The 14,695-nt window shown below is 31.7% G+C and overlaps 2 protein-coding genes across 19 annotated transcripts in view; one reads left to right on the top strand and one right to left on the bottom strand.

Annotated features, from left to right (window-relative positions):
* tko (30S ribosomal protein S12 technical knockout) overlaps window positions 1-1,661 on the top strand; it is a 74,143-nt gene extending 72,482 nt beyond the window's left edge. For all 15 annotated transcript variants that reach the window (XM_085815521.1, XM_085815517.1, XM_085815513.1 and 12 more), the window contains one exon: window positions 1,064-1,661. In XM_085815521.1, coding sequence (XP_085671647.1) covers window positions 1,114-1,584 — 471 coding nt within the window. In that variant the 5' untranslated portion in view covers window positions 1,064-1,113 and the 3' untranslated portion in view covers window positions 1,585-1,661. The remainder of the gene's footprint in view (window positions 1-1,063) is intronic.
* A 76-nt stretch (window positions 1,662-1,737) lies between these two features.
* LOC118193841 (uncharacterized) overlaps window positions 1,738-14,695 on the bottom strand; it is a 296,810-nt gene continuing 283,852 nt past the window's right edge. For all 4 annotated transcript variants that reach the window (XM_085815509.1, XM_085815512.1, XM_085815508.1 and 1 more), the window contains 2 exons: window positions 6,739-6,910; window positions 1,738-3,123 (listed from right to left, as the gene is read on the bottom strand). In XM_085815509.1, the coding sequence (XP_085671635.1) occupies window positions 2,080-3,123; window positions 6,739-6,910 (1,216 nt within the window). In that variant the 3' untranslated portion in view covers window positions 1,738-2,079. The remainder of the gene's footprint in view (window positions 3,124-6,738; window positions 6,911-14,695) is intronic.

The following is a 14,695-nucleotide window of genomic DNA, read 5'->3' as shown; positions in this document are numbered from 1 at the left end:
AATTAGACATTATAAGAGATACAGTAATTTAGCATCTGCGACTATTAATATCAATACAGTAGTATCCCTGTATCCCCAGGTAATACATTCCAAGACTTATTGTGGATAATAGCCAATACTGTAAAGAAAGAAATTTGTATAACATACATAATTTAATTGATAAATTTAATATTGTACTAATAAATAATGTAAAATTTGCTGTAAACTAAAGTGTATTGTCTTACTTATCTATGAAAGTAAAGGATTCAGAAATCTTAACTTTATCTTTAAAAAATGAATGAAGAATGATGAAATGCATTTCTCATACTGTAACGACATAACTACTGCAATTATATCACTTAAGAATGCTAGCAGTCTTCAAGCACTTATAGCATTACTAGTCTTAAGTTTTTTATGGCAAACAACTTTTAAAGAGCAAGAGAATGGCAATAACATATTGCTAATGAAAATTGAATAAATTCTAGAAGCAAAAGTGGAAGAAATTTAAAAAGAAAGGGTACGTAAACAAAGATAAGTTGATCTGTCATCACTAGTAAACAAAATCCCCTACCAAAATATTTATGATCCTCACATTGGTTTGCAATTAAGAGAACTTCTGTAATCTGAAAATATACATAAGGTCTCGTAATGAACATTTCTCTTTTCCGTAATTAATACACTGCCTCGAAACAAACATGCAGAGGTATGGAAAGATAATACTGATGTGTTTGAGATTCTGTTATTTCAGCTTTGTTATAAACTATTGTACTTAGTTGAATTTCTAAACTAACCACTTATGAAACTTAAGCAGTCCTCTCACCACCAATCTTAACCTTTTAAATAACACAACTTTTATCATTTTTTGCTCTTAAAAATCATAAAGTTATTTATATTAACATATTTTTCAAAAAGATACATGTATGTTTCTGTTTATGTTTGTGAAAGGGCAATTAATTTCAGTTTTTATATATTTATGAAAATGTAGTTTGTATTTTAATCAAGTTGACGGCAAAAACACTAAGCATGCATTTTTATTTTTATCTGCTACTTTTGTCAATTATGCTTACAAAGTAATATTTTATAGGTATATTATGTACTGGAAAATTATTTGCTAAAAAAGTGGAGATCCCAAGAATGCTAAGCAGTGCTGTATTTGCAAGTAAGCATCTATTTCCTGGTTCTGATGAGTCATTGCTGAAAATAGCTAATACTTGCATTTATACCCAGCAAAGAGGATTTATATATAAAAAAGCAAGTGAAGATCGTCAACTTTACTTTATACACTATGCAAAGCCTAAAAAAAGAACAAAAAGAAGGCACCCACTTGACAGTAAACCTCAAATGAAAGGAGTTGTTCTTAGAACACTGGTAAAAAAACCTAAAAAACCCAATTCTGCAAATCGAAAGTGTGTGCGTGTTCGTCTGTCCAATGGAAAAGAGGCTACAGCATATGTTCCTGGTGAAGGACATAATTTACAAGAACATAATGTTGTACTTGTTAGATTTGGGCGTGTGAAAGATGTACCTGGTCTAAGACTCAAAGTTATTCGAGGGAAATATGACTGCCCTCATGTAGTGAAGAAAACGGCTCCTATTCGTACTTAATATAGTATAAACAGCATTTGTATCTTTGCATTTTGTTAGCATGATCTATTATTAAAGATTCATTTAAAAATTCAGAATATGTTTTTCTTAGTACTTTCACTGTCTAAGATTGATAAAAAGGGTTAATAATTTTAAAAAATATATGCTCAAGTATACATTAAACCAAAAAATGCACATTCTTTTTATTTCTATCAATGTTTACAAAGGATGCATCAATAAAAAGGAGATAAATGTTGTGGTCCTTGTGTTAATATTGTATTGCAGCAAACTGTTCGATAATTCTGAAATTAAGTAGCAAAACAATATAATAGAAAATTAGCTTTAAAAAGTTAAAGCCCTTTTTTTTTAATAAGTCGATTTCTGAACTGGTGCAGTAGTAAAACTAGTTTGCAGTTATATATATCACAGGTAGCTCTAGCACTGTCTGAGTCTTTGCGATAGTAGATAGCCTAGTCTTTGCAAATACTATGTAACTTAGTCAATGCAAGAGGCACATCACGTAAATGAAGCAGAATTAAAGGCTGGCATGATGTCTCCGTATGAACTATTACTGTCTTCTGCATTGCGATGATTTGGTGATTGAATGGGTCTCTCACCACGCACTGGAACGCTCTTTGGCACTGCAGAACTGTGTTTACCTGGAGGACTTGCATGTTGTGGGCAAACAAGACTAGTTAAGGTAGGATGGATTGAATAATCTGCTAATTCATCCTCATCAATAGTTGAATAAATATTTTCTTGTGAACTACTTGCTGGGAATGTCACTCTGTCATCATGCCCATGCTTCATCATCCAGGGTGCATTCACAGGCACTGATGTTGTATTTAAATGAGTCTTTGCATTTGTAGTGGGAACAGGAGGTGCAAAAGAAGATGAAGGAATGCGAGATGGAGACATACGCTTTTTACTGTCTGTTAATGGCTTGGAATGTGATTGATTACCCAGCATAAGTCCAGTAATTCTTTGGATAGGTGCCAAAATATTAGCAGTCCTTTCTGGAAGAGGATATGTTGGAGCATTTTGCTGATGACTGTGAGGGGTTTGCATAGGATTTCCCCTTCGTTTTTCTGAACTGATATCTCTTGGTATACATAAATGCCTTGGATAATTAAACGAATTATCACCAAGTGACATTTCTGGTGAGTCACTGATCATATCATCCTCTCTCACACCTTCATCACTAGATACAGTGTCTTTACACAAGTCTCCACCTGTTGATCCTCGAACACTACTAGTTGCTGAGCACTGTCCACTACCTTCTCGACTTGGGTATTCGGCAACACTAAATTCATCTTCTGCAAAATCATCTTCACTTGTCACGCTGTGACCTCCTAGTTTACCGCTTTCTTCAAAATCAGATTCATAGCTTTTGCCAGTGATAGACTTATCACCTGATGGTGCTTGACAGACTTCTTCATAAACAGGATGGAATGTTTTTCCACTAATAACTTCACCTGCATTTCTGTTAGGATAAAATGAAGACTGATGTAAAGTTGATATTGGTAGAGGGCCCATGTCGCCCAACTTCACATCCAGTATCTGTAATATATAAGAGTAGATATTAATTTCAATAGGATTGAATTATCTATTCATTTTGAATTTTCCATAGGTATAACTTTTAAGAATGTTTAGATTTCCAGGGTGTCTAACAATAATATATACAAGACATAACAAAATTGATGGTCATAGCCAAAATTTCTTAGCTGAAAATTTTCAACTCTTTGTGCAACAAAGCCACTAGATACAGAAATGACCAATCCGAAAGAGGAATACCCAACATTATTAATGACCTTAGTAGAGATTGGGGGCAAAGTGATATTATTAGCTGTGTTGTAGGAGGAAAAATAAAGGATTAGAAGGTGAAAATAAAAACATTGCACAGAAGAAAAATTAAATTTATTTAGCAGAAATACTGCAGAGAAGTGGCTGTTTGCAAAATTTAATTAAAGTTACATTAAAAAAAATAATAATATATCAACTGCCAGTTTTTATATTTTTAACAGTAACTCAGAAAAGCCTGCTTTATTGAAATTTAAAAAGAAAAATTACTTACATATTAGATGGTATTTCCATTAAAATATATCTTAACTGAAATTTAGTATTGTATTTCTATTAAAATAATATCTTAACTAAAATTTAGTATAGAGTAAAAGATGCAATTGCATCTTTTACTCTATCTTTTACATCTTTACATCTTTTACTCTATCAGTACTTATAGTACTTACAGTACAAAGTCTTTAATCCAGACTCGTCAGGACTTCGGCGATTCCGGATTAGGGGTTTTTCCGGATTATAATCATCAATTTAAATCTGGTAAGATGGCATGCAGAAATTATAAAATTAAAAATATATAACCATAATTTATGAAATAAAGAGCTTATGATCTAAAGGGTATCAAAATTTACAAAAAAAAAAAAGCTTAATATTTATTTGTTTACTTTATTAAACATTTCTTTCAATTTAAGTTGTTTAAGTTGCTTCGTTTTATGTGTTAATACTTTCACTTTAGACATAATTTTTTGTTCAGTTACAACAGTTACAAAGTTTCACTGTTCAAGTCCTGTAATTGCTGTGCCGAGAATACCGATTAACTTGTCAATCGTAATTTTTTCGTTTTCACTAACCTCTCTGTCACTTTCTTCATGCCTTTATCCATTTTTTTGCAGCAATTCCACTTTGTTTGATGGACATCGAAACATGCTTTCGCTTTGTAGATCCCTTGGCAACTCCAGAATCGGAAACTCTTTTTTACATAATCGAAAGTTCAAGCTTACTTTTTATAAAATTGCTCTAACAGTCTGCAAAAAATAATAAGCTGGATCCAATTAGAAGATTAAGGAACAACGCAATCTGCAACATTAACTGAATTAGATAATTTTAGCCTAGCTTATACCGTCTGTTATACATCAAATGCACATGCGTAAACGCTATGCATGCGCAGAAAGTCTGTAGCTTTGAGGTACGGATTATGGACGTCCGGACTAAAGACTTTGTACTGTAGTATTATTATACATTGATATCCTTCTATTGTGGATTTACTTCATAACTCAAAGGAAGCTTTCAAGATTTTTCTTTTCTATTTGTAATTTCTGCAAGATTTTCTGTGAAATCTGTGATGTTACTACTTGAAATCCACACATTTTCTTGCATATTTTTCATATTAGATGGTTAAAAAAATGTCAATCAAGTTATATCAGTTAGACTAGCTGTTATTCTAGAGCTAACAGTTCATTTTTCAATTAAAAAAATCTCTTAAGACTTTAAAAGCAGCAAACTACTAATTTGCAAGACAATCTTCTGCATTGCTGTAGACCTGTATGTTAGTAAGCCACCTGGGGGTAACTAAAAAAAAAATCCAATTGAAGAATACAGTATGTGCATAAATAAGAAGTATTAACAGAAATAGGCATCATGTTTATGAGCTATATGCGTATAAGTCAGAATTAAATAGACACTTATTTACAAAGTTCGATTCACTGAGGCAAAGAAGATATGATTTAAAGAAATATTCCTTAAAAAACTTTTCTTGGTGTCAAGATTTGTTGCATCAATTATCATTGACTTCTCAAAAATTATACCGTTATTTAGTTCATGGGCATGGGGTCTCGAAACTCAAATTGCATGCAGGCCGAATTAACAGTCTGAAAACAGTGGGCCAGACCCCCTTTTTTTGAACAAAATGAAAATATTTCATTATTAAAATTTAAAAAATTCTGATTTTTAAAATTTTGGTTGCTAATTTTATCAAAACATAATAACCAAAAAAAATAAATAAAATAAAAATAACAAAGTGAAAAACTCTGATTTATATCTATTTTCTATCTGAAAGTTTGGTACATCCAATACATTTTAATTGGTTAAGTCAAATATATTGACAGCTAAATATTAAACTTTTTAGAGTGAGTTATTTAAATTTTATAAGTGTGTTTATTTCTTGTTTAGCTTAAAATTTCAAATGATTCTAACATGTTTAATTAATTATTAAATAAACCTACTTTAAACTAAAACAAATTATGAAAACTTTCTAAGGTTTCCGAGAAAATTTTCTGAGTGGGACAAAACTTGAGAATAAATAATGACATTTTAGTCTCTTTCTCTTTTATTGAAATTTTCTGTGATGTGTAAGCAAACATGCATATGTCTGTGTGTAAATAATTATAAACTTCTTTATTTCAGTAGAGCGTAGCATTTGATGATGATTCGATTCTGATAAACTTTATAGCACTGGAGAGAAATAACTAGAATTTTTTTTTTTTTCCAAAAAAAGCTGTTAACATTCAAATATATTCATAAACAAAGCAATTTTTCTTAGTGCAGAAATTTGTGAAATGCTTAACTGAACTTTGTTTATTGACATGTACAAATAAAATATAATCAAATATGCATCTTCAAATTCTTCAATAAGATTTATGTCACAGCATAATTTAATCAGCTCCATTTATAAATTTTCTGGTGTGTTATTATCATTCATTTTAACAGTAATGTAAACTCAAACTGAAATGTATTTTCGAGCCACATAAAATTCTTTTAGGGGCCACTAGTTTGAGACTACATAGTATTTAGATTCAGATCATTACAAGTACATGCAGAGATGCACATCACTGCACCAAGAGTGAATGGACAAACACTATGAAAAAATCAGCTGTATAGGAATTTAGGCTTGACACCTACACACACAGTGTCTTTCTATAAATTTCACTAGAAATTCCACTTAGTGGGCCAACAATATCATGTAACAGCAAGAAATATTTCAATAATAATGAAGTAAGTGTTGAGTATATGGAATTGGCGTGATTTAATAAATAACTTTCATGTTTAACCCTTTTACTGTTAACTGCTCTAAGTTGAAGTTTTTCACATGAGCGGCCACAGAATGACTGACCAAATAAATTTAAGACTTCATTATTTCCTCACTACTAGGCAACGAACGAAATATGAATGAATTTCTGTGAGTGTTGGACATATATGACAGAAATAATTTTTGAGCATACATATGAGAGAGCTGTAAACAACCAAAGCATTTGCTGAGTGCACATTTGTGTCTGTAGTCTAAACCAGTGGTTTTTGATTTTTGATGGATGCATATATGCACCCATAGCAGTCAAAGGGTTAATAGTGATTACAATAGGATCTATTTACTCATATTCGACATACCTCTAAAGGCATAAGAGTTTGGCTCCCGCCAAGGTGTCCCTGTGGTATCCTTGTAGGATGATGGTTGATCAGCACGTCTTCATATGTAACACCATTTGCTGCTCCTATGTCTCCTAGATGACCTGGTTGTTCATTTTTACAAGGCAGAAGGTTCTGGACTTTTGTTTTATGCCTGAAAAGTGAATAAATGTGATTGATAATTTTAAACACTTTTTAGATGTTACACATTTTTACTTTACTAAGATTAACTTTAGACTTAAATTCAAGATGTATGAAACTCTGATAAGCAAAATGTATGTAATCGATTATGAACTAGTGAGAAAGCTGTAAAATGCATATATTTTTTCCATAAATACTGTAAGCTTAGAAGCCTTAAATTTGGAATATCTTTGTTTTAATCTTGAGCAGTGACTGAACTTATAAAGATTTTGCAATGCAGAGAAATTACAGGGAAAGAAAGACGCATTAAAAAAATTAAGTTGATAATTCTTTTGCTAGAACTGAATTTTGAAACAATTTCAACAAAAAAATATATAATTCTAAAGTTATTTTTGAGAGTACTGATTTTTTTTTAATTAAATTTGAAACAGCATATGATTTCTCTGAAATGGGAATTATTTCCCCACTTTCAAAACAGGATGCCTATTCTGAATCCTGCCCTTTAAATAATTACTAGATTTATAAGACATGCTACTCCTACCTTCGTAGCATGTCTTCGTGGTGTAATGGTCTGCACACTGAGAGGTTCGAATCCCAGCGAGGGCATTGCACATTTCTTCGATTTCCTGCTTCAAAATAATCCTAATGACTATATTAGATTTTGCATCTATGACATATACTAATGTAATAAAATACTAGAATACATGACACATATTATTTTTTAAGGTTATGCCATAATAAAATTGATTTTTACCCAATTTTGTTGTCAGCATCGTTGCCCCCCCCCTAGCAAAAAAATCCGTATTTATTTTCAGAAATATTCTTTTAGCCATAAACATAACAAAATTTTGTCATAAAGGAGTAATAGATGCTGTATTTAATAAGAAATAAAAATAAGTTCCTACACAAAGATAATAATATAATTATTATCTTATTAATTCTTAATAGTATCTCATTAATTCTTTTAGACTTGATCGATTTATTAGCTTCCCTACTTTTTATGGTGCCACTGTTTCCGGGCTCATATTGCTCTATTTTAGAATAATTTTTTACGTCAATTTGCTGTTTCTAACAAGTATTTTGTGTTCTTGTTGCTTTGTATCATTTACTTTTTTACGCGAGTTGAGAATATCGTCGTTCATTTTTGAAGAACTCGTAATATATTGTGCATTTAAATGTTTGTGAAAAAATAAAATAAATCTAGATTTTCAAATGGAAAAACAGCTAGGATTGACAGAGCGGAAAAGTGATGATTTACAGGTGATGGATACAGGATAATCTACTAGCACTATTGAAAAGGAAAGGAGAATTGTTCATAGAAACTATAGTGAAATAGTGTCATCATTTGGTGTTTACTTGGAAAGAAGATAAAATGGGCTCTCAACCTCAGTGTGTTATTTGCGGTGAACTATTATCCAATTAAAGGATGAAACTATCGTTTCTTAAAAGACATCTTGAATCTAAGCGTGTCAAATTAAAAATACTTTTTAAGAGGAAATTATCGGAGTTCAAAAATAGTATACAAATAATGAAATGTTTTGTTACTTCCAGTAAAAAAGCTTTGGAAGCTAGTTACCTAGTAAGCCTAAGAATTGCCAAGACTCCTGGACAAGCTGACACTATTGGAGAAAACCTTATATTACCTTATATATATATAAATGTTATACCAGGAGCTAAAGATATTGTTTTAACATTATTCAATGAAAAAGCAGCTAATGAACTTAATAATGGCAAATTCCGCAAAAGAGTCACTTATTCAAAAAATAAAACACCGTGAATATTTCGCATTACAATTGTATGAAAATACTGATATAACGAATTTAGTTCAATTATTAGTTTATATACCGTTCAAAGAACATAAACAAATTGTCTAAGATAATTTATTTTGTGAATTTCTTCATGATAGAGCAACTGCAAATTAAATTTTCAAAGTAATTGACAATTTTATGTCTGAGAAGCAGTTATCCAGTTACGGAGCTCAGGCTTTAACAGCAAAACATTCCGGTGTTATTTCTCAAATAAAGTAGCATCTGAAACTAAATTTACTCACTGCTCCAATCATCGTGAAGCTTTAGTAGGCAAAATAATCCGTGAAAACCTTTTTGAATCAAGCTGTGAAAATTGTTAATTTTAATAAAATTAATTTCCGAGCGTTAAATTCAAGAATATTTACGATTTTATGCCAAGAGATGGACAGTGAACATTTAACGCTATTGTTACATTCCAAAGTAAGGTATTTATTCAGAGGCAAAGTTTTAAATCGTCTTTTTGAACTTCAGAAAAAAATCGGAAATTCAAATTTACCTTTGTGATCCAAAATTGAAATTATTTAGTGATTTACGGTTGGCACATTTAGCATATTTAGCTGATATTTTTGAAAAGTTAAATGAACTAAATTTAGGATTACAAGGACAAAGTTCTAATTTGTTTACCATAAGATATAAAATAAATGTAATGATAAAAGAAACTAGAGCTAATAATCAAAAAATTGAATAACAAAATTTTAATCTTTTTACCACTTTTAGAAAGTTTTAAGTGAACATAATTTGAAAATAAAAGAAGAATTGGCATCAGACATTAAAAATCATTGCTTTTCGTTGATAAATAATTTCAATGTTATTTTTCCCAAGGGTTATAAAAAAGAAAATTGGATAAGAAACCCATTTTGTTCTAATGTACCTGAAATTTTATTATGTGAAGGAAAAGAACAATTAATAGAAATTTTCTGTGATCAACCTCTTAACTGAAAATTTCAAAAATAACACAGTTTTAACTTTTAGCTGAACCGGGAAAAAAATTAAAAGTCATTTTAAATAAAGCTATTAAATTTTATTGCCTTTTTGCACAACCTATTTGTGCAAACAAGGATTTTCTTCCATGTTATATCTGAAAAATAAATACAGAAGAAAACTAAAAGTGGATCCTAATTTAAGGTTAAAACTAAGTGAAATAAGACGAGACATAACGAAATTACCTCTCTTAAACAGGCCCAAATTTCACACTAAATTTTAGAATTAAAGTATTATAACTTAAATTTTGATAATTTAAATGATAATCAATTTTTCATCTAATATTTGTTTATATGTGCATATTTAATGCAAATAGACAATAGGTTGTGCAAATAGGAAAAAAATTAATATTTCTGTTGAGAAACTGAAAAATAATCAATGTAAAATGTATTGTTGGTACTAAAGGTTTTAAATTTTTGTTTAGATGGTACGCGCTAGTCAAAAGGTTGAGAACCGGTGAGGTAGACCATTATAAACAGGATTCTACCGAAAATAACAATAATTATTCATGCACCACTGCTCCTCCTCCTTACGTACAACTATTCTTTAGCACTAAGCGTCGTTAATAACCCTTAATGCGCTCCAGTATCCTCGTTGTTATGCTTAATAATTAATAACCAGATATAATTTTAACGTTATTTATGATCGAAACGGAGTTGATTGTATGCAGTGTATTGTTTGTAGTGATTGATATCTTGTTAATTAGTAGAAGATTCATGCAGTAGTATTTCTGCACATTAGGTACATGAATCCTTCCAGTATGCAATAATATTTCTGATCTTATATATCCACTGATATTGCTTTAAAAACTTGTTAATTATTACTGTTATATTAACATATATAATTTAATAAATTAGAAGTTAGTTAACAATGCAATGTTTTCATGTAAAAACTGAAAGAAACACGATGTTCACTTCCACGCCTGTCGAATTAATTTCTACCTTTTCGTTGCCCTGCGTTGGCAACACGCTTTTGAAATTTGTCGTTCGTAAGATTCGGTCGCTAAAAGCGTAGTCTGTACTCCTGAATTATTATTAAATGTTTACGTGTGAATGTTTTATTATTAAATGTATTCAGTTTGGTTGAAATAGACCGAGAGTGACTGAATTTATTAAGTATAATCAAAGTCGAAACTGCGTCATCCATGTCGGCGCCATTCTAATACGAGGTACGTAAACATCATTCTGGAGGCACGGCGGCGAGATTCAGGTGGAATTCGTCAGCAGTTCAAGTACAGATAAGTGATTTTTTAGCTCGATTTACATCTAAATTTGATTCTTGAAGTTTTATATCTATTTTGTATTGATTTTGATTTTGAACTTGAATACTTCGATTACTGTCATTAGATTACATTGTCATTACTACTGTCATTAGATTGCGTGGTAGGGCAAAAGCGGCTCTTCACAAGGCTTCAGAATACTATTTCTTCCGATTTATCTAAAAATGAAGTAATTTTGCATCTGGAGCGCTTAGAAAGGATTTATTCAGATTTTGATAAATTTGATGCCCAATTACCAGAAGAACAGTCAGAAATTGAAGATTTTGAATCGAAGTATTTTGGTTTGAAACTTCAGTATCAAAATTTGTTAGATGTATTGAATGTGGCTAATGTGCCAAATGTTACAGGAAATTCTAATATTAGTAACTTTAAGTTACCTAAGTTAAATATTCCTATTTTTTCGGGTAACTTTAATGACTGGATGAATTTTAAAGATTTGTTTGTTGCAATAGTGCATAATACTTCTTTATCGAATATACAGAAATTTCAGTATTTAATCGGATCACTTGCTGATGAACCATCTTCTATAATTAAGCATATTCCGTTATCAAATAATTCTTATGAGGAAGCATGGGCAAAATTGCTCGCTAGGTACGATAAAAAGAAACAAATCGTACAATCGTTAATTAAAACATTTATGGATCAAAAATGTATTTCACAGGTTGATAATGTTAATTTACGGCAATTAGCTGATACTTCCGATGAAGTTATCAGAGGTGTAAAAGCTCTTGGTGATGAAGCAACTTCTAGGGATCCATGGTTAATATTTATGTTGCTTCAGAAGGTAGATTCAGAAACTCGAAAGTTATAAGCACAGAAAACAGCGGAAGATGATTTTCCTACATTGGAATCGTTTTTTGAATTTTTAAATTTAAGGTGTTCTTCTCTCGAAATTGTCATAAATAAAGAAGCGGAAGCTAAAGTTGTTGATAAAAGTAGTAATGTTAGTTCTAAAACATTACAGAATTCTAAATTTAGTAATACTAAATGTTCGAAATGTAACGGACTTCATGTCTTATATAAATGCGTTAAATTTAAGAATTTGGATGTTACTGCTAGAAAGAACTTTGTGAAAAAACGAGGATTGTGTTTTTTATGTTTAAATTCACATCTAATCAAAAACTGTAATTCACAGTTAAAGTGTAATTTGTGTAATTCAAAAACGCATAATAGTTTGTTGTATGCAGATATTAAAGCTAACAACGTACAGCTTTTAAAAGCGCCAAATGGAAACGAAAGCACTCCAGAGAGAATTTCGAATGAATCATGCGAGGGTCAAGGTCAAGCAGTTGTCAGTAATACGATTCAAAATTGCAACTCGGCGATTTTGCCTACAGTTCTCGCACTCGCATTTTCGTCCAGTGGCGAAACTATCGAAATTAAATTATTATTGGATTTCGGAAGTGAAAGTTCGTTTATTTCTGAACGAGCTGTTCGAAGATTAGGATTAAAAAGAACAAATCAAAGGTTACTTTTGCGTGGAATTGGCGGAGTGCCAGCTTCCAAAACTCGTGGTTCTGTTGATTTTAAAGTTCGGTCAAAGATAAATAATCAAGTAATTGATTTAACGCATACATTTTGGATAGGTTAACTTTGCCATTGCCGGAACAAGTGATTAATGTAAAGCATATAGAATACATTAAATCTATTCCGTTAGCGGATCCTAATTTTGCTCAACCCAAAGAAATTGATTTGAGTTTAGGAGCTGATTATTTTTTCTCCGTTTTAAAATGTGGCCAAATATATGGTTCGAAAAATGAGCCTGTAGCTCAAATTTCTGTTGGGTGATTGCTGGGAAGGTCGGAAATAATATGGAAGGCCCAAAAACAGCAAATGCACACTTCATAAAGTTAGAAGACAATATAAATATTGATTACGAACTTAAACGTTTCTGGGAAATGGAGGATATTGCCGATGTTGGGAAGAAGGAATTTCTGACACCTGAGGAACAATTTTGTAAATCACATTTTCAAAACACTCATGCTCTTAATTCAGATGGGCGATTTGTTGTAAAACTTCCATTTTATAAATCGCATTTGAAGTTGGGTGATTCAAAACCGGCAGCAATTTCTAGCTTGCGTTCCATGGAACGAAAATTCAAAGATAATCCGGAATTTGAAAGACAGTATAAAGATTTCATACGTGAATATGAACAGTTAGGACATATGACTGTGATTAATGATGATTTATCTAACAGATCGGATACAGAAAAGTTTTATCTTCCTCATCATGCGGTAATTACACCTTCTAGCACAACGACAAAATTAAGAGTAGTTTTTGATGCATCCTGAAAATCTGAAAATGGTATATCATTGAATTCTCTTTTAGGGGTAGGTCCGAAATTACAAAGAGATATTTTTGAGATTTTGATTAATTTTCGATTTCCTAAAATTGTTTTCACAGCCGATGTGGAGAAGATGTATCGTCAGGTGATGGTAGCCCTTGAAGATCAGAATTATCAATTAATACTTTGGCGATACAATTCCAGTGATAAAATGCGCACGTACAAGTTGAAAACAGTGACTTATGGTCTTTCCTCTGCTTCATTTTTAGCAACTCGATGTCTGAAGCAGGTAGCTTTAGAGTCTAAAGAGGAATCAGATGTATCTCGTATATTGCAAGAGGATATGTATATGGACGACTTATTGTCGGGTTCAAATACAGTTGATGACGCAGTATTTGTCTGCAAGAAAATATCTTCAATTTTACATGCACGTGGTTTTGATTTGAGGAAGTGGAATTCAAATTCTGTAGAATTCTTAACTGAATTTAAGGAATATTGTTCATTGAATTCTGATTTTGAGATATCTCCTAATTCGAGTTCGAAAGTCTTAGGACTTTTTTGGAATTCAACTACTGATACCTTCAGTTTTAAAGCTACACTGCACATCAACGCACCTATAACAAAGAGACGCATATTAGCAGAATCTGCTCGCATTTTCGATCCTTTAGGTCTCTTATCTCCTTGCACTATATTGATTAAAATATTCTATCAAAAACTATGGTTAGTTAAAGGCGACTGGGATTCAGTTTTTCCCCAGCATATCTCAGATGATTGGTTTAAATTTCAAGAGACATTCAGTCAAATCAATAATTGTGAAATTCCGAGACGTGTCATACTTACAACGGACAGTGTTATCCAACTACATGGATTTTCTGATGCATCTTCGCAGGCTTATGTAGCAGCCATTTACTGTCGCCAAAAGTGCAATGGTACGGTTAAGGTTAATCTTTTGGTAGCAAAGACTAAAATCGCGCCTATAAAGCAAGTATCCATTCCTCGATTAGAACTCTGTGCTGCGTATTTGTTGACCAGATTAATGGGATCTCTATTGAACATTTTAAAGAAGTTTGATTTTGAAATTTTTGCGTGGACGGATTCCAAGGTAGTTCTGTCTTGGCTATCAGCTCATCCACGTAAGTGGAAAACTTTTGTGGCAAACAGAACATCTCAAATTATAGAAGTGATACCTATTAAACATTGGAATCATGTTTCCTCTAAACAGAATCCTGCAGACATTGCTTCTCGTGGTATTGAAACTCAACTCCTACCAAATTGTACTTTGTGGTGGAATGGTCCACCATGGTTGCGTCAGGAAGAGGAAAAATGGCCTGAATATGAATTAAAATCTGAAGATGATGCTGAAGTAAAGGCCGAACAAAGATCTGATCCTATTTTTATTTCTCATATACGTGAATCGAATGATTTATTAGCTAATTTGTTCGAGCA

This window comes from Stegodyphus dumicola, chromosome 4 (genome assembly GCF_044657685.1).
Source record: "Stegodyphus dumicola isolate Sdum_Otavi_A_Nest chromosome 4, ASM4465768v1".
Taxonomy (NCBI): domain Eukaryota; kingdom Metazoa; phylum Arthropoda; class Arachnida; order Araneae; family Eresidae; genus Stegodyphus; species Stegodyphus dumicola.
Note: the sequence above shows the minus strand (reverse complement) of the source record. Positions and strands in the feature narration are given on the sequence as shown.